This window comes from Solea senegalensis, linkage group LG5, assembly GCF_019176455.1.
Source record: "Solea senegalensis isolate Sse05_10M linkage group LG5, IFAPA_SoseM_1, whole genome shotgun sequence".
Taxonomy (NCBI): domain Eukaryota; kingdom Metazoa; phylum Chordata; class Actinopteri; order Pleuronectiformes; family Soleidae; genus Solea; species Solea senegalensis.
In genome coordinates this window covers 21,396,804-21,421,183 of record NC_058025.1, presented here as the reverse complement: position 1 = coordinate 21,421,183, position 24,380 = coordinate 21,396,804, and the positions used below count along the sequence as shown (strand labels likewise).

General features: G+C 42.5%; 1 protein-coding gene across 3 annotated transcripts in view; it reads right to left on the bottom strand.

Moving 5' to 3' along the window:
• The window catches only part of LOC122769275 (neurogenic locus notch homolog protein 1-like), a 45,457-nt gene that overhangs the window by 5,262 nt on the left and 15,815 nt on the right, over positions 1 to 24,380 (bottom strand). The window contains exons 5-31 of one of the 3 annotated variants that reach the window (XM_044025693.1): positions 22,635 to 22,757; positions 21,884 to 22,117; positions 20,510 to 20,665; positions 19,758 to 19,943; positions 18,920 to 19,033; positions 15,294 to 15,407; positions 14,897 to 15,130; positions 14,694 to 14,804; positions 13,122 to 13,314; positions 12,860 to 13,005; positions 12,627 to 12,740; positions 11,811 to 11,930; positions 10,883 to 11,035; positions 10,559 to 10,787; positions 9,755 to 9,956; positions 9,170 to 9,323; positions 8,855 to 9,039; positions 7,944 to 8,076; positions 6,510 to 6,767; positions 5,807 to 5,919; positions 4,727 to 5,298; positions 3,620 to 4,054; positions 3,374 to 3,522; positions 1,955 to 2,168; positions 1,528 to 1,618; positions 1,156 to 1,321; positions 27 to 274 (exon numbers count right to left, since the gene is read on the bottom strand). In XM_044025693.1, coding sequence (XP_043881628.1) covers positions 258 to 274; positions 1,156 to 1,321; positions 1,528 to 1,618; positions 1,955 to 2,168; positions 3,374 to 3,522; positions 3,620 to 4,054; positions 4,727 to 5,298; positions 5,807 to 5,919; positions 6,510 to 6,767; positions 7,944 to 8,076; positions 8,855 to 9,039; positions 9,170 to 9,323; positions 9,755 to 9,956; positions 10,559 to 10,787; positions 10,883 to 11,035; positions 11,811 to 11,930; positions 12,627 to 12,740; positions 12,860 to 13,005; positions 13,122 to 13,314; positions 14,694 to 14,804; positions 14,897 to 15,130; positions 15,294 to 15,407; positions 18,920 to 19,033; positions 19,758 to 19,943; positions 20,510 to 20,665; positions 21,884 to 22,117; positions 22,635 to 22,757 — 4,916 coding nt within the window. In that variant the 3' untranslated portion in view covers positions 27 to 257. Of the gene's footprint in view, positions 1 to 26; positions 275 to 1,155; positions 1,322 to 1,527; positions 1,619 to 1,954; positions 2,169 to 3,373; positions 3,523 to 3,619; positions 4,055 to 4,726; positions 5,299 to 5,806; positions 5,920 to 6,509; positions 6,768 to 7,943; positions 8,077 to 8,854; positions 9,040 to 9,169; positions 9,324 to 9,754; positions 9,957 to 10,558; positions 10,788 to 10,882; positions 11,036 to 11,810; positions 11,931 to 12,626; positions 12,741 to 12,859; positions 13,006 to 13,121; positions 13,315 to 14,693; positions 14,805 to 14,896; positions 15,131 to 15,293; positions 15,408 to 18,919; positions 19,034 to 19,757; positions 19,944 to 20,509; positions 20,666 to 21,883; positions 22,118 to 22,634; positions 22,758 to 24,380 lie in introns of those variants that run through there. The other 2 variants (XM_044025691.1, XM_044025692.1) reach the window with 2 other exon arrangements.

Here is a 24,380-nt window from a genome sequence, read left to right as displayed (position 1 = left end):
GGAGGAGGAAAGGAGTTTAGCAAAGAAGGCGTGCAAGTGCAGTGATGTCCTGCCCATGTCGTTCTGGACTGCATGGTCAGCTCAGACCCAGTAAACTGGCCCCAAAAAAAGACAGCCTGCACTTCAAAGTGCCGCACAGATCAAAACAAAGCAACAAACAAATCGAATGAGGATTTGACACCTTTGCTTGGGTTGAATAATCACAGCTCTGTCTTTCCGATAACGGATTCTGATCAAGGCCTCGGTGAGGAGAAGCTTCAGAGGGAAAGTGAAGCTGGGGGATAGAGGCCAGGGCTTGTTAAAGCTACACTGCTGCAAAACCCAAACATTAATATCTAACTGTGAGAGGCAGCACTGTCAGTCGCATTGAATTGGTTTTCTCCTCTTCAAAAGGATGGCAAGCCCAAGATCTCACAGATTTGGTCGATTCAACTCCATCGATCCCGGCGGAGGAAAAAACTGTGCTATCAAGTTCTTAACTCTGTTACTTTGATTTTTCATAGCTTTTGTTCAGGGAATTTGCCACTTTCTTACAAAATTGGGTTTTTGCATTTGATGCCATCATTGGGTTTTGTAATGTGGAGAAGAAAAAACAGAGGCCTATTACTGGTCAAATGATTAATCTGATCAGGAATCAGTGTTTTCCCTCAGGCACCTGGCTTCCAGTTGGCTGCTTTGAAGAAGATCCTTTACCCTGAGGACATGGGGCTTTAGCAACTCCTACATGCACGATTTAACTCACACTTGAACACACAAGAAATGTGCAATGCTCCCTCAGAAAGACAGTGAATCATTATACACACACACACACACACACAACCATTTCCAAGATGTGACTTCTCTTTTTCAATTGTTACACTTACAAATTAATTTCTCTGAAGATTAATTACATTTAATTAATCCAGTGCTTCACAAAGCAATGAAAAAAATTGAGTAAATTTTACATCATAAAATTAAACATTCTTCATTTTAATATACTTTTTATCTTGAAAATGTCACTTGTCATTTTATTTCACAATTCCATACATGTTTCTAACGCAATTAAACTTGTATTTAAATATACATTTAATTATTTGTATAATCTTGGAAAAAAATCTCATTAAGTTATTTTTGTTTAATTAAATAAATATTAATAGGTTAGTGCGTCGAACCCACCTGGTCCACGGACATTGACATCCATGCAGTCATTCTCAATCTCGCCCTGAGGGGGTGTGGGAGCGATGGAGGGGATACGCAGGTCAGCAGCATCCAGGTGCTGTTGTGTCCACTGGCGGTGGTCGGTCTGGTCGTCCGCCTCAGAAATAGCCTGCTCGTCAAACTGCTGAAGCAGGGACAGGAAGAGGTTAGACAGTTTCAAAACAGAAATTTAAAGTATTTAAAATAAAATACTATTAATGGCTGATTCAAAAAAAAAAAAACCTGAAAATTCCAAATAAAATGTTTTTAATTTTTTTTACTAAATTTAAATTTCAACTTAATTAAAATTTGTTTATAAAAGAATATTGCAGATTTTTTTTTTTTCCTTACCCTGAAGCGTTTTACATCTGAAGGCTCGTCTTCGCCCCATTCGTTCTGGGCGTCATCCATGAGCGAGATGTCCGAGGTGTTTTTCAACGGCCTGAGATGAAGCAGAAAACCTGGTGAAAATTCTCGTACTCCACTGCCTTCATCTCGTCTGAACTACGCACAATAAATGGTGCGGCGATGCCGAAAAACAAAAACGTTGATCAAATCCATACACCCCACCCCTTTGCCCCAACGAGTCAATTAATGAGCATGTAAACCTCCGATATCATTATCATTAATGATCCACGTAAAAGCCTCCTTTTCCAAATTTGACTGATCGCCACTTAGACCCAAAATGCTCCTCAGAAGTAGTAGCCCTTCATCTGACCTGCAAAGAAACAGGTGCCTGACGACACTGAGTGCCACCATTAGATGAATACAAACTTACTTTAATCCCACTGAATCCTCTCCGACAGGCTCACGTCTCTTCTTCTTGCTCGTCTCTGTGGTCTTGAAGCCTTCGGGGAGCCAGAGGCGCCCATGTTCATGGCGCCGCTTTCGGGCAGCTACCATCCCCACTCCGAGGAAGGCCAGTATCCCTACACCGGCCAGGACCAAGTAGATTGGGTAGAGGTTTGGTGAAAGCTTCTGGTCGACATCACCTGGTAGGAAAAGGGAAAACATGGTCACGACGGGGGAGGGCGAGGGGAAAAGACGGGGGACCGTCAGAGGACAGACCAGGTTGCCCCGGATTCGCCGGAGTGCCGGGGCTATGATCGTCTGACTCCCCTTTGCCTCGCAGTTCTCCGTAATCACACCACAACCAGCAGCGAGCCCCAGAAAGTGACAGGCAATCCCCCCTCACTGTTGGTAAAGCTAGCTTCTACTACCTATTCAGTGATAATCAGAATTGCTAACCACTTTTCAAAAAGGAAAAAAAGGAAAAAAAAACAGGGATGGGGCGTGATTACAAAAAGAAAAGGGGGGAAAAAAAGAATACCACCACCTCCTCTCTCCCTTTTCAGCCCAGGGTACCAGGAGACAACTTTACCATTTCTTCTTTAAGAGAAAAAAAAGGATGGGGATTAATGAACTTCAAATTACTGCACGCGCTTTAAGCTGTAAAGACGAAGGATTTATTAGGATTTTCAAGATAACAAAGACTCCCAACTTCTAGCACACTCCCGATCAATTTTTCCCCTTCTCTTTTTTTTTCCACTAACGATTTTGAAATGATAAACTCCCCCAACCTAAACCCTCAGAGATGCATTAAGTCCTGGTATTACATTCAGCGAGGTGAAGGTTGCAGCAGCCCCTCACATTGTGGGATGAAGTGTGTGAGCGTGCACGTGCATGCGTGTGTGTGTGTGTGTGTTATCCACGGATGTAAACGTGTACATGTCTGAGAAAGAAAGAGAGAGGCGGAGACAGAGACAGTGCGTTATATTGTGTGAGTAGGGGATTGGACAAGTTGATTTGCAGCAATTAACCATTTTGGAGCCTGAAGCCAGTGGATTTACACGACGAGGGAAGGATTGATTGTTTAGGCCATGAGATTCACAATTGCATTTGTTCACTGCTGCATAACAAATACACAATCAAAGCGCAGCAAGGTTAGGACCCAACCAGAGGGCGCGGTAGATACTTTTCGGTTTGAGTGCGGGCATTAAAGAGCACGTGTCTGATCCACTTTGGCCTTAACAAACACCAAAAGAAAAACCCAACAACACAAACAGTGTGTAACAGTGTAACGGTGAGCACTCACTTTCAGAATGACTTCCAGAAATACATTTTGAACTTATACAATAAAAAAAAAAAAAAAGGATAGACGAATATCAAAAACATAGTTTTTATAATGCAAACTTACTAAAAACAGCTTTGATGGTATACGGGACGTCCAGTTTGCCGCTTGAGGCCAAAGCCCCGAGGTAGGCTGCAGCATCGTTGGTGCTCTGGAAACACTCGGTGGACTGCTGGAAGCACTGACGATTGTCCACCTCCAAGTGGACAACTGACCTGAAGTGGGGCAATAGGACAGTGAGGACGTCATATAAAGTCTGTCGTATGTAAAGTATGTAAAGTCAAGAGCCTAAAGAGGAGAGCAAATACTCACCCTTTGATCTGTAAATGGTCCAGCTCCCTCCTCATCCTTGAGTTCCCTCCTGACACATCCAAGAGGCTCCTCTTCACCACGTTCAACACCTGACCGGGAACCTCTGACCACGCGGCAACTGAGCGCTTGACGTTGTACTTCTTCAGCTCGTGTTCGTTGCCATAGTACGGATACACCATCACCTCGCCTTTGCTGTTTTTCCTGAATATCACATTGGTGTGAAGGACGCGGCTCAGTTCTCGCAGAAAGGTGGAGGAGTTGCTGAGAAGCTGCTCGGGCGTGATGTGGACCACCAGCACCAGCTGGCCCAAGGCCAGCTTCTCCGGCATGTTGTTGGCACAGTCCAAGCCGTCCCACTCACACTCGGCGTTGTTGCAGCCCTGGTCACAGTGGCCGTCGGCATAGTGATCCTTGCAGTACTGGTCATACAGAGGACTGGAGAGAAATAAGGATAGTTTAGGGCTGTTGTAATATATAATAACACATAATTTCAAGAGCATCAGTCCATGCATTAAGCAAAAAAAATTATATTCTTATTTGAATAAGATAAAAACAATTTAGATGTCCTAACAAATTAATACAAAACTAGAATTACTAGCCACAGGGTGAGGCCCTCAACCAGATAATATTAGACATTGTTTAAACAGAGATAATGTGTGAATTTTTTTTCACTAAAAAATTACTAATTCTCCATCGTAATATTATACATATAATTATATATATTATATATATATAATTATATTCATGTCTCAATACTGATCAAAATAATTGTGATCACAATTATGACCATAACCTTGAAGCCCTATGATAAATAAAATGTAACTTACAAAGTGAGACATGACATTTTATAAACACATATTTTGAATTTACATTTTGTTCCCCCAGAGCAAAAATATATCTTTCAAAGGATTTGTAAAATATGAGAATATTTACACCCCAGTCAGACGCCCACCTGCAATACCACCAATGCCCACCAGTAGGTCTTGGTCCACACTTTTGGGAAGCATTGTTTTTAGTGCTTTCAACCAGCAGCGTATATAATCAATATCAATATCTACATTTTTTAAGAAATATAACTGCCTTCAACACGTGCATTAAACGACTTACTTGCACTGTCCTTCCAGATTCTGACAGTCAAACCCATCATAGAGGCATCCAGCGTTATCACACTGCGAGTCACACTTTCCATTGTTGAAGTAGCGCCAGCACTGCAGCGAGGCAGAGCAGTTCTTCCACGGATCGTTGAAGTTGAGCGAACAGTCGCCGTTGTCCCAGCCGCACGCGTGATTGTTGCAGAGCACGTCGCAGAAGCTGTTGTGCTTGTGCTCCTTGCACTGCGGGATCTCGCAGGCCACCTCTACTTCTGACGGCGGCGTGATGTCGTGGCCGAACCCTCCCTGGAAGCTGTAATCCAGGATGTGGCAGCGCAGGCCGTTGAAGTTTGTGGGGCAGACGCAGTGGTAGAACGGCGCCTCAGTGGTGTACTCACACGTGCCGCCATTGTAGCAGGGGTTGGAATTACAGGGGCTGTCAGTGGGATACTGGCACTCGGGCCCAGTGAACGACGGGGAGCACAGACACTTGGGACTCTTGAGGCCGGAGATGCAGGTGCCAGCGTTGCGACAGTGAAGGCTGCCGCAGGCGTGCGCATCATACTCACATGTGGAGCCAGTGAAGCCCTTTCAGAAGAGAAGAGACAACATGCAAAGAACATTAAAGTGAGGATTTTAACACTTTAAATTGAAAAGTGGCAATTTTACATGAGGCTAAGTGGGAAATCCAGCCAGGCTACATATTCCCATTGCCTCCTATAGTTTACATGCTACATACATGAAATACTGAAATGTCTGCAAGTCTGAACAAGAGTATACATCATTTTTACAGCGCTAAAAAAACATGTCACACTCACATACTGTAGCTTCCTTTTAAAACATTTGACTGCTCAAATGTATGTATGAGTCCCTAGTTGCCGTAAGTACTTGGAGCCACTTGAGTAAATTATTTCACATACTGTATATGTCCTTACCAGTATGTTGTGTGTGTGTGTATTTGTATTTATATCTTTGTGAAGTCACTTTGTGGGGACATCAGGAGTTACACACTTAGTTGTGCTGATTAAGATTAGGGTAAGGGGCTAGGGAATATGTGTGTGCGTGTGTGTGTGCGTGTGTGTGTGTGTGTGCTTACAGGAGGACATTTGCAGATGAAGCCATGCGGCGTGTTACTGGCTACAGCGCAGGTCCCTCCATTACGACAAGGCTTGCCCTTACAGCCATCGAACACCATGTCACAACGTTGACCTGAAGGGGTTCACACATAAGGAAGACGTACATTAATATGATTAGAACGAATCTACAATGTCCTTTTAACATAACACAGCAATCAATGCAGGTATGCATTCAGTCAATATATAAGTCAATATTATAAAGAATAGTGTAATTCCTGTACAATCTCAAAGTGTTTATTGTCATATGCACAGTAAAGAAACACGTTTCCCTGTACAATGAAATTCTTACTTTGCTGTCCACTCACAAAACACCAGCATAAAGTAGAAAAAGAGATGCTTTTGTAGAAAAAAAAGTATAAATATACATAAGAAAAATATAAATATTACAAATAACTAAAATAACATATATGCATAAACAATCTACAATCTGGCTCACAAGTAACAAAAGATCACAAGACACATGACAAGAATTGATTTTAAGGGGTTTTAAATTGCTTCTAATGAAAGTTTAAATTTATTCTGAAAAAAAACAAGCAACAAAAACAGAACAAACCTAAGGAATCTGTCAACAAAAGTAAAAATGCCTAGTTTTGCCTGTAAAAGTTGAAGTGAACCATGTCTTTGAACAGAAGACAGTAGAGCTCATGTCCTCGGGCAGTGTACCTGTGTATCCAGTGCGACACTCGCAGCGGTAGTTGTTGGTGAGCTGGATGCAGCCGAGCGTGCCGCGCGGGTCACATGGGTTGGACAGACACTCGTTGACGTCTCCCTCACAGCGCTCCCCCACGTATCCCGCGGGGCAGATGCAGTGGTATCCTCCCACTCCATCCACACACTTGCCTTTGTTGAAGCACTTGGGCTCTTTGGTGACGGGGTCGGTGGACGGATTGCAGTCGTCAAAGTTGATTTCACAGTGCACTCCTGAGGAGACGGAGGAAGATGAGTTTTTACATTTAGTCGGGGATCTAATTTGTGATGATGTTAAAGAGGTGCTTTTATCTTCAGAGCTGGTGTTGTGTCATAATAAAACCCCCTGCCTGAAAAACACACAAGATACCAGGTGAATACTATTCTCCTTTTTTGTTTTGAATGCTTCTTTATCTGCAATTTTCCTGCAAAAATATATCCCAGTGGACAAGGGAATAACATAACAAACGCAAGATTTATAGGGGTTCAATATAAACATGGAGGGTGTCATCACCTTAACACTGTGGAATCAGTTTGAACCTCATTTTGACAAGTGTAAGTCAAAAGGTTTTCTCCGTTTCAGCTTCACGTAAGACTACATTTTCTCCAGACAGACATTCAACAACCTCATATTGTAAAAGTTTAAGTACTTGGTAACACTTTATATTCGGGAACACATATTCACCAATAACTACGTGCTTACTAACATATGTAAGTAGCATACTAGCCCTTTATTAGTAATTATTAAGCACGTATGAACACCTTATTCAACATCACCTTATTATACCTCTATTACGACATGAATTAAGATTTCGCCTTAATAAGGCGTTAATACGTGCTTAATATTTACTAATAAAGGGCTAGTATGCTACTTATATGCATGTTGGTAAGCACCTAGTTAATGGTGAATATGTGTCACCAAGTATTTTTGTTTCTAAAATTCATACATTCATACTCGTTTGCAAAACCGAACCCTTTTTTTTTTTTCATTTATTCATTGTCTACCACTTTATCCTCCACATGAGGGTCACGGGTCACACCCTGGACAGGTCGCCAGTCCGGCGCAGAGGCAATTATTGTGGATTATCTTTTAAATTTGTCAATATGTCAATATTTTAAAATAATATTTGAATATTTACCTAAAGAAGCACACTAACATTTCTTGGGATTCACCCAGTTGTGTTGGCCCTTGAGGCTCATCTACAGCACACACTCCCTTCATGTGCGAGAGAAAAATCAATGGTGTATTTGACAATCAGAGGAAGGGATGGAGATAAGATGGGAGGAGGAGTTTTCAGACATGCTCTGGGCGCTGCTAAGCCCTAATTAATGAAGCGTGGAGATGAAGGAGGAAAGGGTGGACGGGCAGGGCGGTGCAGAGGAGGGTGTGCGTGCGTGGGGTCTGCTGACCTTGGGTTCCACGGGGACAAGAGCATTTGTAGGTATTGATCAGGTCAATGCAGGTGCCCCCATTCTGGCACGGCTGGGAGAAGCACTCATTGATCTCGTCGGAGCAGTTGGTCCCAATGTAGCCTGGCATGCACTGAGAGACGGAGGGAACGAGAGAAGAAGAAGGAAGAGAAAGAGGAGGAGGGAGGGAGGGAGAGGAGACAAGGAAAGTTTAATCAATGACATGAAACAAAGTGAGTTTTGTTTACCTGGCTCTTTTCTCTGTCTCCATTCTGCCAAGGCCAGCAGATTCTTTATTCCAGGGGAGATTAACATAAACAAGCTTCTATTTATAAACTTCATTAAAACTGCAGAGTTGTTTGAGCTGAAATGACTCCTGCTGTTCAGTTAATTCAAGATCAAATCAGAGTTTTTCCCAGAAAATGTCATGTAAATGTAAACTGGGTGACTGTGGCTCAGGAGTCCACTAGAGGGTAGATATGTAATGTTCCACCTCCTGATATGATAACATGTTGCAGGATTAGGGCTAAACAATTATAAATGAATGTGGGAAACAACAACGATGTCTTCTTCAGTCTGTAGAAAAAGAAAATCATTCATCTAAAATGATATTTTGACACACAATTGCGATTTCGATAAATTTCCATTAACTGTTCAGCCCTATGCAGGATAGAGGAAAAGTTTCATCTTGATTTCCTGTCAGTCCCCCAAGACTGACGCATCCATTCAAGCAAGTTCTTGTGCATCAGTCCATCCAACAACTTCCTTCTGAATTCAAATCAAGGTCAAACATACTGTGAAAGGATTTAATTCTCTGTGTGATTGTATTGTGTGGTTCATTTCTGATGGGTCTAATGCATCTATTGTACTGACAGCAACTGTACGCTATTTGTTCACGTTTCCATTATTACCTTGCACGTATATCCACCTAAGAAGTCGGTGCAGGTGGCTCCATTCTGACAAGGGTTGGGGGTGCATTCATCCACCTGCTCCTCACAGTAGCTTCCAGTGTATCCGACCTGGCAGTAGCAGTGGTGAACGTTTCCTGCGTCCAGACACTGACCGGAGTTCCGACACAGATGGGCAACATCGACTCCTACATAGAGGGAATCAGGCAGAAGGTACTGTTAATGGTGCTGCTTTCACAAATTGTGTATGATAATGTGATTTAAAAGAAAGAAAGAAAGAAAGAAAGAAAGAAAGAAAAAGTGCACCATCCATCTCACCTCTCTGTTTGGCTGCCACCTCACAGGAAACACGCGGGACATCACAGTATAAGCCCGTCCAGCCTGTCTCACACTCGCAGGTATAGGTGGTGCCTCTCTGCCAGCAGGTTCCCCCGTTCTTACAGGGTGACGAGTCACACCAACGGACCAAATTCTGAAAGGTGGGAACATTTTGGGTGTTAAGAGACAAAAGTTACAGACGTGCATTCAAATCTGCAGTGCCTAACGTTTTATTCTGCCTCTGTTTAGTGACATTATTTGAACACCGCGTTCTTCATTGGAAACGCAGCTCTGTCAAGCAATACTATCAGACTTAGCAGCAGTGGGCAGTGCAAGAAGACTTCATCCAGTCAAACTGAGAAAAACAGGGAGAGACACGTGGAGCCATGTGGCACTGGTGTTTCAAATCATCATATTCAAGAGGTAAGCAGCTCCTACAGATGAATATCACTAAAACAAAGCAACAGAAGAAAGATATAAACTGACCTTTAAGGATAAACAGGTTTTCATTTTTGGTCTGTTCTTTTAGGCGAAACACTGTTTTGTATTTATTTATGGAAGTGCAACCAGATTTACTCCTCGTACCTGACAGTTGAGTCCCGTGTAACCATGGGGGCAGGTGCACTTGTAGGTGCCGTAGCTGTCCTGGCAGGTGCCTCCGTTCAGACAGGGTTTGGAGTCACACTCGTTGATGTCGTGCTGACAGTAACTTCCAGTGAAACCTGGCGGACACCGACAGGTGAACGTGTCGATGCCGTCCATGCAAGTGCCGCCGTTGAAGCAGGAGCTGCGTGGAAAAGCAAATGCCTTATTCCACAGCTTTTTAAAATAAAGTCAAACACTACCTGGCCAATTACTTTACAGCAATTTATCCAGTTTAGAAAAAAAGATCTCCAACAGATGTACAAGGTCCAGTAAATACAATTGAGGGGAATTTTTTATTATTATTATTATTATTATTTAAATTATACAATTGCCTGTTTTTAATTTCCCCAGAATTAATATTTCATAATTATGCCAGGAACCAGGTCAGCTCTTAAAGATAACTACATAGGTTCTCCAACACACTTGGAAGGGATGCGTGAACTGAAGAATTATCAGTTGCAACTTGAAACTTCCCAAATAAATGCACAAATATAAATGTACACATTGTACTTTTAAGGTAAAGAAACTGATTATATACTGCTTGTGGCTCAGCCTCACTAAAGGAGATGTAGAAGTTGGCTGTGAGGGATCAATTCTTCACCAGAGGGGGCACTAGTGGACAAGAAAATTCCACATACATCATCAAGAGGATGAATGTGAAGCTGTTGACCTCCACCTTCACAACAACACACCAGATGTACTTGTGATATTAACATGTCACTCTTTTTCCTGTGTGCTTCCTACCTCTCAGTGCAGTCAGGAGTATTGTTTTCACAGTGGATTCCACTGAAGCCGGGTGGACAGGTGCAGGTATAGCTGTTCACACAGTCAGTGCAGTTGGCGCCGTTCTTACACGGGTTGCTCTCGCACTCGTTGATGTCCTCCTCGCACTTTGTCCCCCTGAAGCCAGGCAGGCAGGTGCACAGGACGCCATTCACCTCATCCTTGCAGAGTCCTCCGTTGCTGCAGGGGTCTATGGGGACAGCATTCCCACTTAGCAACACTGGCTCTCCACATCTTTGCCGTCCACGCATCAGGGACAAAAAAAAAAGAATTTAGAAAACTCACTGGGCTTGCAGTCGTCGATGTCAGTTTCACATATGCGTCCAGTGAAGCCCGGTTTGCAGCCACAGCGAAAACTGCCCATAGTGTTCTGACAGGTTGCTCCATTAAGACAGGGATTCTTCACACACTCTTTGATGTCCACCTCACAGGTTTGTCCTTAAAGAGAGGGAAAGCAGAAAAAAAGACACACATATTAAGATAATATAAAAAAGCATATTTTACATCAATTTTTCTGGAGATTTTTAGAATACGACAAAGACGTGAATGAACGAGGGGAGCATGTGGCTCAGAAGGTAGAGTGGGTCATCTTCTAACCAGAAAACCAGTGCTTTGATTTAGTCTACAACATAAATTCTAACACTTGATTATGCAATTACATGTATACATGACAGTGTGTGTGTGTAAACTAAATGAGATTCCTACTGTATAAGGCAAGTGGATGAGAGGTGGGAGGACATTTTTATTTCTTACATTCCAGCGAAATCCTGTGTGACAAGACTTTAAATAGATTTATAACACATCATGGCCTGTGTGTGTTTTTATCTATACACGTATTTTATTGTGTTTTTAATTCCATTTTGATCAATAGAATAATTTAGAATTTTCTTATTTCATGCTGTTGTTTTTATTTATGTTGCTGTACGACGATCACATTTCAAATTCACGTACTTATCATTTTCATTTGTATTAAGTACTGATCCTTCTTTTCCTCTTTTGTTGTGTGTATTTGCACTGAATATCACTACACCATTATTTCTTTTTTAAACCTATTTACTGCTCTATGTAATATTGTTATGAGATGACACAGTGTGTACTCTACTCTAAAAGTGTCCTTTTTTATGTTGGGGCGATGGCATGAGGTATATTAATAAAGTTGTTTGATTTGAATTGTAAATAGTATAAATAGTATGATCTTTCCATTAGTGTTCACCTTGCCATCCTTCAGGGCAGACACAAGAGAAGCTCTGATAGTCCTCTGACTCCTGACACACTCCTCCATATTTGCAGGGTTTGGAGCTGCAGGGAGCCATCACGGTTTCACAGTTCTCTCCTGTACAACACAAACACAAAATCACCTCACATTACAGCAAACCTTCGTCTGATATAAATCACTGAGCTATTCTTCACTATGTCACTATGTGATATCGAGGGTGAGTCATGGACCTGGAGATAACCCAACCTAAATAAACACAGAATCATCTTTCAGTCAGTGCTATCAGAAGATTTTAGCCAGGTTCTGTTAGTATTAGAAGCCTGCGGAGACATTTCCCTATCTGTTTCCACAACACATGGCTCGTACGGGAAGCCGGCTCCAGTTTCCGGCCATTGTGAAGCCATTTACTTTTCTGTGAGACCGGAAGCGGGCAAACAGGAAATGTGTCAAGCACCCCGTTCCCACCCCGGCACAAGCAGAGGCCTTTTATTATTCAGAGTCCTGTGGATTTTTCCAAAAAGATGACTCAAAAAATACGAGAAAAATGTGCCCTTAGCCATTCCATTATGATCTGTTTTGTCAAATAACAAATGGGACGACATAAAAATATTTTCCAGATCTGATCGGGGACGCTTGTATACCACAGAGGAGCAGAGGTTTGGTGTCTTTAAGCCCTGAGGAAGTCTTGCTGCTGAACTTTACTCGACAGTTGATTCATTTCAAGTACACGGGCCGTGTGGAAAGGGAAATGCCTGAACACCAGGCCAGCACATACACGTACTGTATCAGCTATTTCCAATAATATTTTCATACCCGTGTAAGGCAGGAGACAGTTGCACTTGTAGCCAGCGACGTCGTCGATGCACGTCCCCTGGTTGAGGCAGGGGTTGGAGGCACATTCGTTGATGTTGGTCTGGCAGTTTAGTCCTGTGGTTATAGATTACACACACACACTTTAGTTTGAGTTGAAAGGTCAAGTGGCGTGGGGAGAGAGGCGTGGTTTGGATGTCGAAGCAAAAGACAAACACTCATGCACTTGTACTGACCGGTGAAGCCCACGCGACAGGTGCACACGTATCCGCCGGTCATATCCTTGCAGGTGCCACCATTCATACACGGGTTGGACTCACACTCGTTGTTGTTGATGTCACAGTTTTTACCGCTCCAGCCGGAATCACAGAGGCAGTTGTAGCTGATGGAGGGGAAACAATGTTGGAAACTCTCAGCGATAGAGGCGGTCTGATTGCAAAGAGCGATTCAATTTCATGGGTTCACTAATTTAATGTATTAGTGTGCAGACCGCCTCACCCGTTGATCTTATCTTCACAGTTGCCGTGGATGCAGGGGTTGCTGAGGCACTCGTTGACTTGCGAGAAGCAGGTGGTGTCATGGTAACCATCCGGACACACGCAGGTGAACCTGTTGATGCCATCGATGCAGGTGCCGCCGTTGTGGCAGGGGTTGATGGCACACTCGTCAATGTTGATGTTACACATGGTGCCTAAAAGAAAGGAGAGGAAATTGTGTGTGATCAAATGTGTTCTCTATCTATGTGTGCATTGCTATGATGACCTTTGAAACACGTGTTAAAAGGGCAAATTTTGCTCTTATTTTCAAATAAATGCACTCATACAAGTGCAGACAAAGCCGCCACACAATGGAGTCTATATCTCAGAGGAGTTAATGTATCAATTTCCAGAAACATGAAGGGCTTTAAGCCCCTGCTTTGTCGGCCACTTGAAGGCCGCCCATTTAGCTTTAAAGCAGGGACTGACTTCCAAGCTTTTAAAAGCTCAACTTTCAGGAATCTTTCAGGGAATCTTTTTTCCTGCTCAAATCTCGGGTGACTGTGCGTTTCACAGAGTCTGTGTGTGTGGGTCGCCTCTTTGTGTGGCAAGGGCAGCTTGTGTGTCCTACCAGCGGCAGGTTGGAGGGACACGGTGGAGTTGGAAGGTGACACCAGTCGAGCCTCAGAGGAGAGCGCTCACTCGCTCGCCATCTGTCACGCTCCCCACCGCGATCGCGCTCCATAATGCCAATTTCCCAAATCATGTACCTTAAATACTCATTTAGTGTATTGGTCACCTGAGACTGCAGCCATGTTAACGTAGCTTTAATGCATTTACACAGTCAAATACAATGATTGACAGGTGGGAGACGACAATATCTTAAAGAGAAGCAGCCAAATAACTCTTTGTATATTCTTGACATAAAATAAAACACTTTTGTGAAACGTACAGTATTAAATAATGTGACTGTAATCACATAACATTGCAATTGTTTTAAGTATAATAAAAGGTTCCTAATTTGATGAGACTGCTCCAATATCTTAGTAAATCACACTCATTTAAGGACCGTACACCTTTGGTGGGATTAAAGCTGCAGTCAGTGATGCCATTTACTGTCAGAGACTGAGAGACACGTCACTGACCACATGTGATAGTAGATCAGTGGTAGCTGTCAGAATAAAGAGCTAAGAGAGCTAGAAATCGATGTGTTTCATAGGTTTAGATGGTTGTCGTCTTCCTACAATTCCCAACCTTCTGCTCACTCGCTCTCTCTCCTAAAAACAGTGAAACGTTTCCATTCATTGTTACATTATCTGTTGAACTTAACCTTTGAGGGTGAAGGGAGGAGCTGAAGCCAATCACATGGGCAAGAGGCAGGGTTCACCCTGGATAGGTCACCAAGGCCATCAAAAGGCCAACATACAGAGACAATCAACAATTCTGTCATGCATGTCTTTGGACTGTGGGAGAGTTTACCCAGAGAAGACACACACACACACACTTTTATTGTGCCTTTCATAGGTTGAGTTGAATAAAACATCTATATAACAACTAATGAAGCATTTGCATAATTCATATTGAAGATGCTTACCGGTATAACCTGGTTCACAGGCACACCCATATCCATTAATCTTGTCAATGCAGGTCCCGTAGTCACAGGGGTTGCTCTTACAGTCGTCAATGTTGATTTCACAGTTGATTCCTGGAAGAAATTGTGTCTCATTGGCCTCAAATCTTTTTTTTTTTTTTAAAAAGAGAAGTTTTCTGTTAGTGTGTGTGTGTGTGGTGTTTTACCTGTGGTTCCCTTGGGGCAGCTGCAAATGTAAGTGTTCTCTTGGTCCTGGCAGGTGCCGCCGTTCCTGCACGGCTGGCTCAGACACTCGTTGATGTTGGTTTCACAGAGCCGCCCGGTGTATCCGGGTCTGCAGTTACAGCTGAACGAGGCCAACCCGTCGACGCAGGTGCCGTAATGGCAGGGGTCAGAGGAACACTCGTTGATGTCAATCTCGCAGTGTCTCCCTGTGTAGCCTGGCAACAGCGAGGGTTAACTTTGGTCATGTCGTCTTGATGTGTGACATATTTTACAGGCACGTGTCAAAAGTCACACTCTATGACCTTGTAAACTTTCCTGTAAAAAGTCATATTTATTTAATCGTATTAGTTTTTTAGCTTTTGTTAAGACTCTCTGTACCTTCCGTGCACTCGCAGGTATACTTGTTGGGCCCGTCTGTGCATTTGGCGCCATTCTTGCACGGCGTGCTGGCACACTCATCGATGTCTATCTGGCAGTGGTTCCCAGTGAAGCCTGGAAAAACAACAAGAGGGGTTCTATTGTGGGGGCATACGCATGTGTGTGAACGTGCACGTGCGGTGTGTGTGTGTGTGTGTGTGTACAGACATCGCTAGTGTGTTCTCACCATTTCAAACCGTCCCGCTCATAATCCCGAGCCAATTCTATAAGAGCTTGCAGCGAATCAGAAATCTGCATGTTAATTAACGAGAGCAAAATACTATACTACTTTTTCTTTTCCCTCGCTCTTCTTTTCAGCACAAATCCAAAGAGGAGGAGGCTGAGTGGGGGCGCCAGCTTGTTGAAAGCAGGAGGAGTGGGGAGGGGGAGGAGCAAAAAAGAAACGAGGACAGAATAAAAGTTGCAAGGCCTTCTGACCAAGAGGTGAGAGACAAAGAAAGGCCTGTGCGCACAACGCCTCATCTGAGCCAAACCGCGCCTGTTGCCTCTTTTGTCCTCCAAAACTTTTCCATCACAATGTGCATTCTCCTGTCTTGCTTTCACCCTTACTCCACCAACCCCCACCGCCCCATAGCCCCCCCCCGTCCAATCTCCCCACCTTTACAAAGCACCAGCTTGACCTTTTCCCCCTGCACTATTCAAAAAATTAACCAGCAGGCTTTTTCCTTTTCTGCACATCTGAGATATTTTCCTCTTTTAATCTCCCCTCTGTCTAAAGATGGCACAGTCCAAGGGCAAGCAGGATGTTGTGTGATGAAGTGATAAAATTCCCAGTTCCCCTCCTCACCGCAGAAAGATACAGGTGGTTTAGGCTGAAAGGACAATACTCAGCTCCGGCTAATCCAGCGAGGAAGTATTTGAGGGGTTTAGTTGATTTTTTTCGCAGTGGACTCTGGAAAAGCTAAAAGCATGGCAATAATAATTTGTTATGGAACTGATTTCATAATGGCAGCCCTTTTATTGTTATTATATAATCCAATTAGTCAATTCCACAAGAATGCATTTCCAAAGTTGGCTTAAAGCTGTAGTATGAAGTATTCATTCCTTCCATTGTTTAACACGTAATCCTCCACATGAGGGTCGCGGGGCAGCTGAAGCCTATCCCAGCTGACATAGGGAGAAAGGTAAGGTACACCCTCTACAGGTTGCCAGTCCATTCTCACATTCGCACCTAAGGCCAATTCAGAACCTGTGCAGGTTTTTAGACTGTGAGGAAACCGAAGCACCTGAAGAAAACCCATGAACACATGGGGAGAACATGCAAACTCCACACAGGTCGGACCAGGTCGCGAGTCTGGTTCTTTTCACAGTATAAAAGATGGCAACAACCAGAAAATAGATGATTGTGATGGACTCTCTTTTTTTTTCTGCCATACAGAGAGAGAGAAGTTAATGGTCAACCGACAGAGTTAGTGCCTACTTTTAAATATCTAGGATTTCTAATTGATGACCACTTGTCTTTTACGGAGCACATTCAGTATGCTGTTAAAAAAACTAAAGCTCTTACTAGGATTTTATTATAGACACATCTCTTGCTTTTATTTTTATGCAAAAGAGAAACTGGTGGGATATACTGTATGTATATATACATATTTATGTGTGTATGTGTATGTACTATATATCTATATGTATATAAGAAACTGTAGAAGATCACATTTTAGCTTTTTTTTACTTCTCTTCACTTTTAATTTGGAAACATGGTCCCAATCTCCACTCAGTGGACATTTTGCAATTGGCTGTTCTAAAATGTTGCTGCTATCTTTAATGGGGCTAACCTGGTTGAATAAATGCTGAATAAAAACATGATTGGTCAAAGTCTACCCTCGCAGGCCGGATTTCTCCAAGCCTGGAAACTGATTTTTAACAGTCATTTTTACACACACACCATCATGATGATTTGACATTCACTGGAGAGAGAAAGACTTTCTGCAGCTGGATTTCCGCAGCACTGCAGCTGTTTACTATATGTCTTCATCAAATTATTGCAGCGTCTTTTGATTTGGATATTGTACTTGAACATATTGTGCAGTCCTTCAACCTTAGATTTAAAACTAATCCATAAGAAAATGAGCGAAGATACTGAAGCAGTTCTGAAGGAAGGGCGTGCATGGTGGCACGTACGTATTTTAAAATGTACACTTTATACATATAGAACTTCCAAACTCAGACTCAAAACCTGTAAGAGGGTTGTCTCGAACAAAATTAGTTTTTTAAAAAGTGTTTAGTCACAGTGCACCTGAATGCAATTCTCCACTTTAATCTCTTAGCCCAGATGCACACATATGCATATAAAACACAACAAAAATGCACCGGGACACTGACACACACACATACATAATGCACCTCAGAGGGGGGAAAAGGAGGGGTTTTATTCCTAGACTGTAGGAATCAGACATTTCAAAGGCTCTCAGTGGGGTTTCCATGGCTATTCCATGTACAGAAATGAAAAGAGGCGACCCTCGCCTCAAGCCTGGCTCACAACTGGGACAAATTTACATCTCAAGCCGAGCGGTTAAAACCCCTCCCCCTTCTTTAGCCCCCCCCTTTAGCATAACGGTCTGTGCGTCTCAACCTCCAAACCTTTCACCCCCACACACACACACACACTCCACACCCCTTAAAACCACTTTCACTGCTACCACTTTGTGCTGCTTCCTCACATAACCCCCTCTCCATGTCACACAGAGTTTTCATAGGAGCTAAGCTCTTGTGTTTACTCTTGTACCCCCTCTCGTTTCATTCGAAAGCTTCCTCATTGGGATGTCCTTCTTTCTTTTCTTTTCTTTCTTTCCATTTTTTTGCTCCTTCCTCTCTTTCTCTCTCAACAGGAGGAATCTTGCCTCTCTCCACCCCGGGCCGCCTTTGATCCACCCGACTCAGAGCTTCACTATTTTCCTCCCAGAAAAGAAAGAGCAGGAAAAAAAAAAGAAAATCACTTCCACGTCAACGATCCCACTGAAAGAATGCAAAAAAATAAGAACCTTTCTTTCTTTCTTTTCTTTTCTTCCTTTTCTCCCTGACCAAGATTCAATAGTTGCATTCCTCCCACCCTGAACAACACATCAATACCTCTTGTCCAAACACTGTAACTCCAATGGCATCTCCAAAAACAAAAAAGCTGCAGCAAAACAACTACCTCCCCTCAAAAACACTAACCAATGACCTCACTGGCCACAACAACACACAAAGCATTATTTTATGAAGCCTTGCAGTGGCTCTGGCAGCTGGTATTACCTCTCCTTTTTTCCCAGTCACAATCACAAGAGCCACAAGTTTCTGCTCACTCATCAGACTTTTGTAAAAGGGATAACAAACTTGTACAAAAAGTTCAAACTTCCTCAAGCCTTTCCCTATAGATTGTTTTTTCTCCTTCTTCTTTTTCTTCCTCTTCCTTCTCTACCTCGACTGCTGGTTTCGTTGCTACCCGGGCCTGGGTAAGCCTGCCTCAGGGCTGGGATTAGTGCCTGTCCAGAGAGGTGTTTGTGTGTGTGCGTGCACGTGTGTGTGTTAGAGAGAGCGCGCCCTCTTCCCATCCTCTCTCCTCTGCAGCAGCACGGCAGCCTCACCTGTGGGGCACTGGCAGAGGAAGAAGTTGATCTTGTCGATACATTTGCCGTTGTTGACGCAGGGGCTGTTGGCGCACTCGTCCGTATCGATCTGGCAGAACTCCCCCTCGTAGCCTGGCCAATTAGCAAGGGAGGACGCGGGGAGAGAAGGATTGGTTAGACAGAGATTCACAGTGAGAGGCACGTTCACACTGTTGTAATGCGATGCTGTACTGGATGGAAATCATACACAATGGCGTCATAAATAGGAGAATGGCTGTGTATAACAAGTAGTTTCTTGATTAAATGACAATGAGTTAAAAAGTTTAAGGTATTTGTCATTAAATGACTGATTTAGTCTGATCAACTGTGCAAAATATAAAAGATAATTTTAGATGTTGATACTGAACTGAAGAACTATACATATGTTTGATAAGATATTGGTGTGACTCATAACATAACATGTATCTTAAATATCAGCCTTGAGCATTTGCTAGTTATACTGTTTCACATTGTGATTTCAAATTAAAACTGAACACGAGGATGTAAACATGAAATAACCCTTATTTGATGTTTGGAGTATTTTCCCCAAAAGATAATTTCCAGGTGAGGTGAAAACAGATGGATTCAACCTTCACCTGAGCTGAAAAGGCTGCTTTTGTCTTCATGTGACTTGTTTGAAAGCTCATCTTTGAGTTTTAGTGACATCAGTATAATAATCCTATCATATCCAGCAAAGTTACAAAAAGGCATTACACTCTCGATAGTATACAGCAACGTGTGTCCTATATTCAAATATAATACAATTAAGATGTAAAACCAGAAACACATAAACGACCCTCAAACACGAGCGTCTCACCTGGCATGCAGATGCAGCGAAAGCCTCCTATCTGGTCCAGGCACGTGGCCTCGTTCATACACGGGTTGGAAATGCACTCGTTGATGTCCAGTTCACATCGTGGCCCCACAAAACCCTGCTGGCACTTACACTGGAAGGAACCTTTGGTGTTGATACACTTGCCTGCGTGCTCACATGGGTTGGAACCTGGTCAAAACAAATGAGTATTTGACTTTAAACTGTCTATGAGACAAACACAGGGCAATGAGATGATTTTGGGTGGATATGGTGAAGTCAAAAACTAAAGCGTCCACTGTCAGTGATTTCTTATAGGCTACAACCATACAATGTCTGCTGAGCTCTGTATCAGAAGAACAGGGTTCATGCTCCTTTGGTAAATAGCGTATTTATATGAATACATGTTATTTAACTTTTTAGCAATTACAGATCACACAACGAGACCCTAAAAACACAGACTTTTCAAATAAAAACAGAGCAGCAGCCTTTTCAAACGTGTATATCCACAGAGAAGAATTTATGCATCTTCAGACAAAAGCTGAGTAGTGTGGATGCAGCCTCACTGCAAATGTGCGTATAATTAGGGCCTTGAAACTGCGCCTAGTAACAGAAAAGAAAGTGCTTGTGTTTTGACCTGTGTTACAAATGCATGAGCAGTGACTGAGACTTTGTCGTGGACTCATCGGTGCAGGCCAAAATCTTTCTTAAGTCAGTGAGATTTGCAGGCTGAAACCAGGCAACGGTCTGAGTCTTACCCAGTGCACACTCGTCAGTATCTTGATCACAGGAAGCACCAAAGTATCCGGAGGGGCAGTTGCAAAAGTGGTTTCCATTGACAGGGTTGGTGTCACAGTTGGAGCCCTTTTGACACGGGTTACTGATGCAGGCGTCGTCCAGCTGGCACAGCAGACCTGGTAAAGAAGACATTAACATTAAACTGTAGGTTTCCTCTTTAATGTTGCGTTCATCTTTCAATGACAGTTTCACGTACATTGCGTAGACAAGACCCTGGACAGGTAGCCTGACTAACGCCAGACTGCATCTTAGTCTCGTCATGGCAGCAGAAGGTAGAATGGGACTACTGTAGATCAAAATGCCTCTGTACGCAATTGGATAGACCCACAACCAATATGACCCACATGACGTATACTGTATAGAGCGGCGAAAAATGTGTCAACAAATGTGCTTGTTGTAGTTTTAGTACTGTATATCTCAGAAACATAAGACAACAAAATGTGTCCATGATCGGACTAATACATCATTGACTTATCTGAAAATGGTCAAATGTCTGTCCTGATGACTACTCAAAGAGCTTTACCCATTCACAACTATAATAGCACAGCGCATCTATTTGCAGTACTTCTATAATGAACCTGTCACAACCAATCACACACTGCCAGCACTTAGTAAGTAATTTGGGGGATTGAAACGCCGACCTTCTGGTTTGAAGACGACGCACTCCAATTGCTAACCCAGAGCTACATTGCCTTAAATTGCTCTTCCTCTGCTATTTTCTTTGAAGAACGAGACATCCAGGTTTTACTTTAAATGACCGTGCAAAAAGTGTGACCATTTCTGGTTATATTTGGCAGAGATATTCTACAGACACATGGGAAGAACATAGAAACTTGAAACAGAAAGACCACAATCCATTCCAGGATTTAGACCAGGAACCTTCTTGTTGCACCAACCACTGCACCACCGTGGCTCTACATATGGGAACTTGTTTTTACTCTGAAAGATCAAAGCATTACATCTCTTCGGGAAAGAAAAACATGTCCATCCACTAAAACAAATGCATGTCATCACACCCATTTGTCTTCAATATGAAGTGTAGAAATTATATGTCTGCAAAGTGTTAAAAACACACTCATGTCTAAGAACAGAGTTAGTTTAGTTCAAGACACCAAAACCACAGCAGAAACCAGAGATTAGCATTGATGCATGTCACTTACTGGTGTTTACTTTACAGCCTTTAATTTACTTTGTCTTTATTTGTTACTTCCTTATCCTCACAACACATAATTAAAATGTCCTTCAGTCAAAGACGCTTATAGGTTTGTTGTGTTGTCGCGTAAAAAAAATAGTGTACTGTCAAGCAGTGAACGCTGAATGCACATTAAAATTACCTGTGCGGCCATGAGGGCACTCGCAGAAGAAGGAAGCGACACGGTCATGACAGGTGGATCCGGCATGGCACGCGGCACTGGCACAATCATCGATGTTCTCGCTGCAGTCGTCGCCGGTCCAGCCATTAACACACACACACTGGTAGCTGCCATAGGTGTTGTGACACGTTCCACCATTTTGGCAGGCGTTGGGCATCAGTTGACACTCATCTACATCCTCTGTGCAGCGCTGACCTGTGGAAGGACACAACAAGACACAACATTTCATACACATACACATACATACTGTAAATACACACATAACACCCATGCAGTACATTCATACTTGCATAATACATGCACATCTGTGTCTACAGTCACAAAACATGCAACAAATGTAGAAATTATGGAGCAGAGGTCTCAAACTTGCGGTACCAATCAATTTCATGCGGCCCGACACTTAATATCAAGTTAGAATTATTTTTTGTGTATTTTTTTTTATTAACAGATGCTTTTTTTACACTATTTATCGTTCCAAATCAAAACAAACACTTTTATTTTGAAATTCTTTAAAATTTCATAATAAATATAATTTTTTGAAAAAGTTGGGACTTTTTCTCACATGACCGGCCTACTGACCAACCGAGACACTCAGTGGCCCCCAGGTCAAAAACATTCACTATAGTACATAAATATAAACACATCACTACATTGCGTTCATATTTCTGAAGTTGCAGCGTTGACACATGCACCTCTACATCGCTACACACACCTGTAAATTCCGGTTTACACTGGCAGTTGTAGGTTTTGACTCCATCTACACACGTCCCTCCATTCTGACAGTCATGATTGGGACAGTCGTCAATGTTGTAGTTGCAGTTTTTACCACTGAAACCTGAAATAAAGAAAAATACGGATTAAAGTCTCAACTTATTCTGCTAGTAATTCCTACTCATTCTGGTTTACAGTTACATGTTTCGCCTGGTTTGAAAACAACAATCTCCCAAAACCTTTCAACGAAGGGTGTGAAACTTCTTAACAGTTAAATGTGGTCAACTGTCTTTTTTTCTGCCAGAGAAAATGGCAGCTGTTCCCTCCTGAGGTCTGTGGGAACCTCTCTGTGTAACATCCACGCTGTTGTGTAGTTACACTCGAGGAAACCAGTGGAAAAGCACCACTGCTTTTTGACACGGTAACAGTTTGAAGTGTTGAAGTCAATTTCAGCTATTATAATCAATATGGCATTTAGTATATCTATACAATGCAATATGGTGATATATTTAGTAAATAGAGAACAGCAGCATGTAAAGAGAGTAGGTTGCCTTCAAGTATTACACCACTGTCCACCATTGTCCCACTGTCAACTTCTTGGGCCAGTTAATACCTCATTCCTGTGACAAGTGACACCTTACGGAGTCATACTGATGAGTTGAGGGAAAATCTGTTATCAGAAAACCCTGTTTTTATGAAAACACTTGGTTTAATACACAGCATATTGGTAATTATGTCTCACGAGTCCAGACAATGATATATCACCAATCAAAGCCTCATTTGAGAGCACAACGTTTTAACTCACTTCGTGACAGCGGTCTCCACAAGTAAACTTTATACTATATAGTGAGAGGAAGTAACAGCTTGTTCCATTATATGTCAACAAGCACATTTCACACATGACGTGAATATCCGAACTCCGTCAGCGCGGAGGTGACGAGCTGAGGGAGGCAGGACTACAGCCCGAGAAAGCTTTGCTTCACTCTACTACGTGAAAAGGATGTTGTCCTTTGACCATTTCCTTATGATAAGGCCTGATGCCTTCCTGCTCTGCCTTGTTCACACACTGTAAACACACACACACACATACATATGTGTATATATATATATATATATATATATATATATATATATATATATATATATATATATATATATACACACACACACAAAAGACACAACATAAGCAGGAATAGCCCAGCCTTAAATGACATCATCTATGAAGCAACAACTACTGACATTTAAACTCAACTCAAACTTCTTGTTACATTCCATTGTGTATCTAACAAATAATCATCAGCTGACGGACATCACAATGTGGCGTTACCATTGTCGAGACCTGATATCAAATGAAAAATATACACTTTTTACGCCGTCTCTTTGCTTCCTTTCACTAGCATGTCTAAATACAGGTTGAGTGTGCGGGGGCAATGTAATCACGTCGTCCATCACAATGTTTTACTGTACAGACATGACAATGTGAATCGAGTGAACCAAACCCAAGTGACCAGGAACAAGCCAAGATGAGACAAGGAGCAGATATGAAATCAACCCCAATAGAATATGACTTCATTATATGTCATTAACATATAATGTCCTTGTTCTTTCACTCCCTGGTTTGTGTCTTTTCTTCCTGTCCTCTCTCTCTCTCTGTCCTCATCTTGCAGGATGGCAGGATCCAGATCCAGTTTTGAGGCTATTAGCATTACTATCATTACCATTCAAATCATTTCATCACCAGTATTAT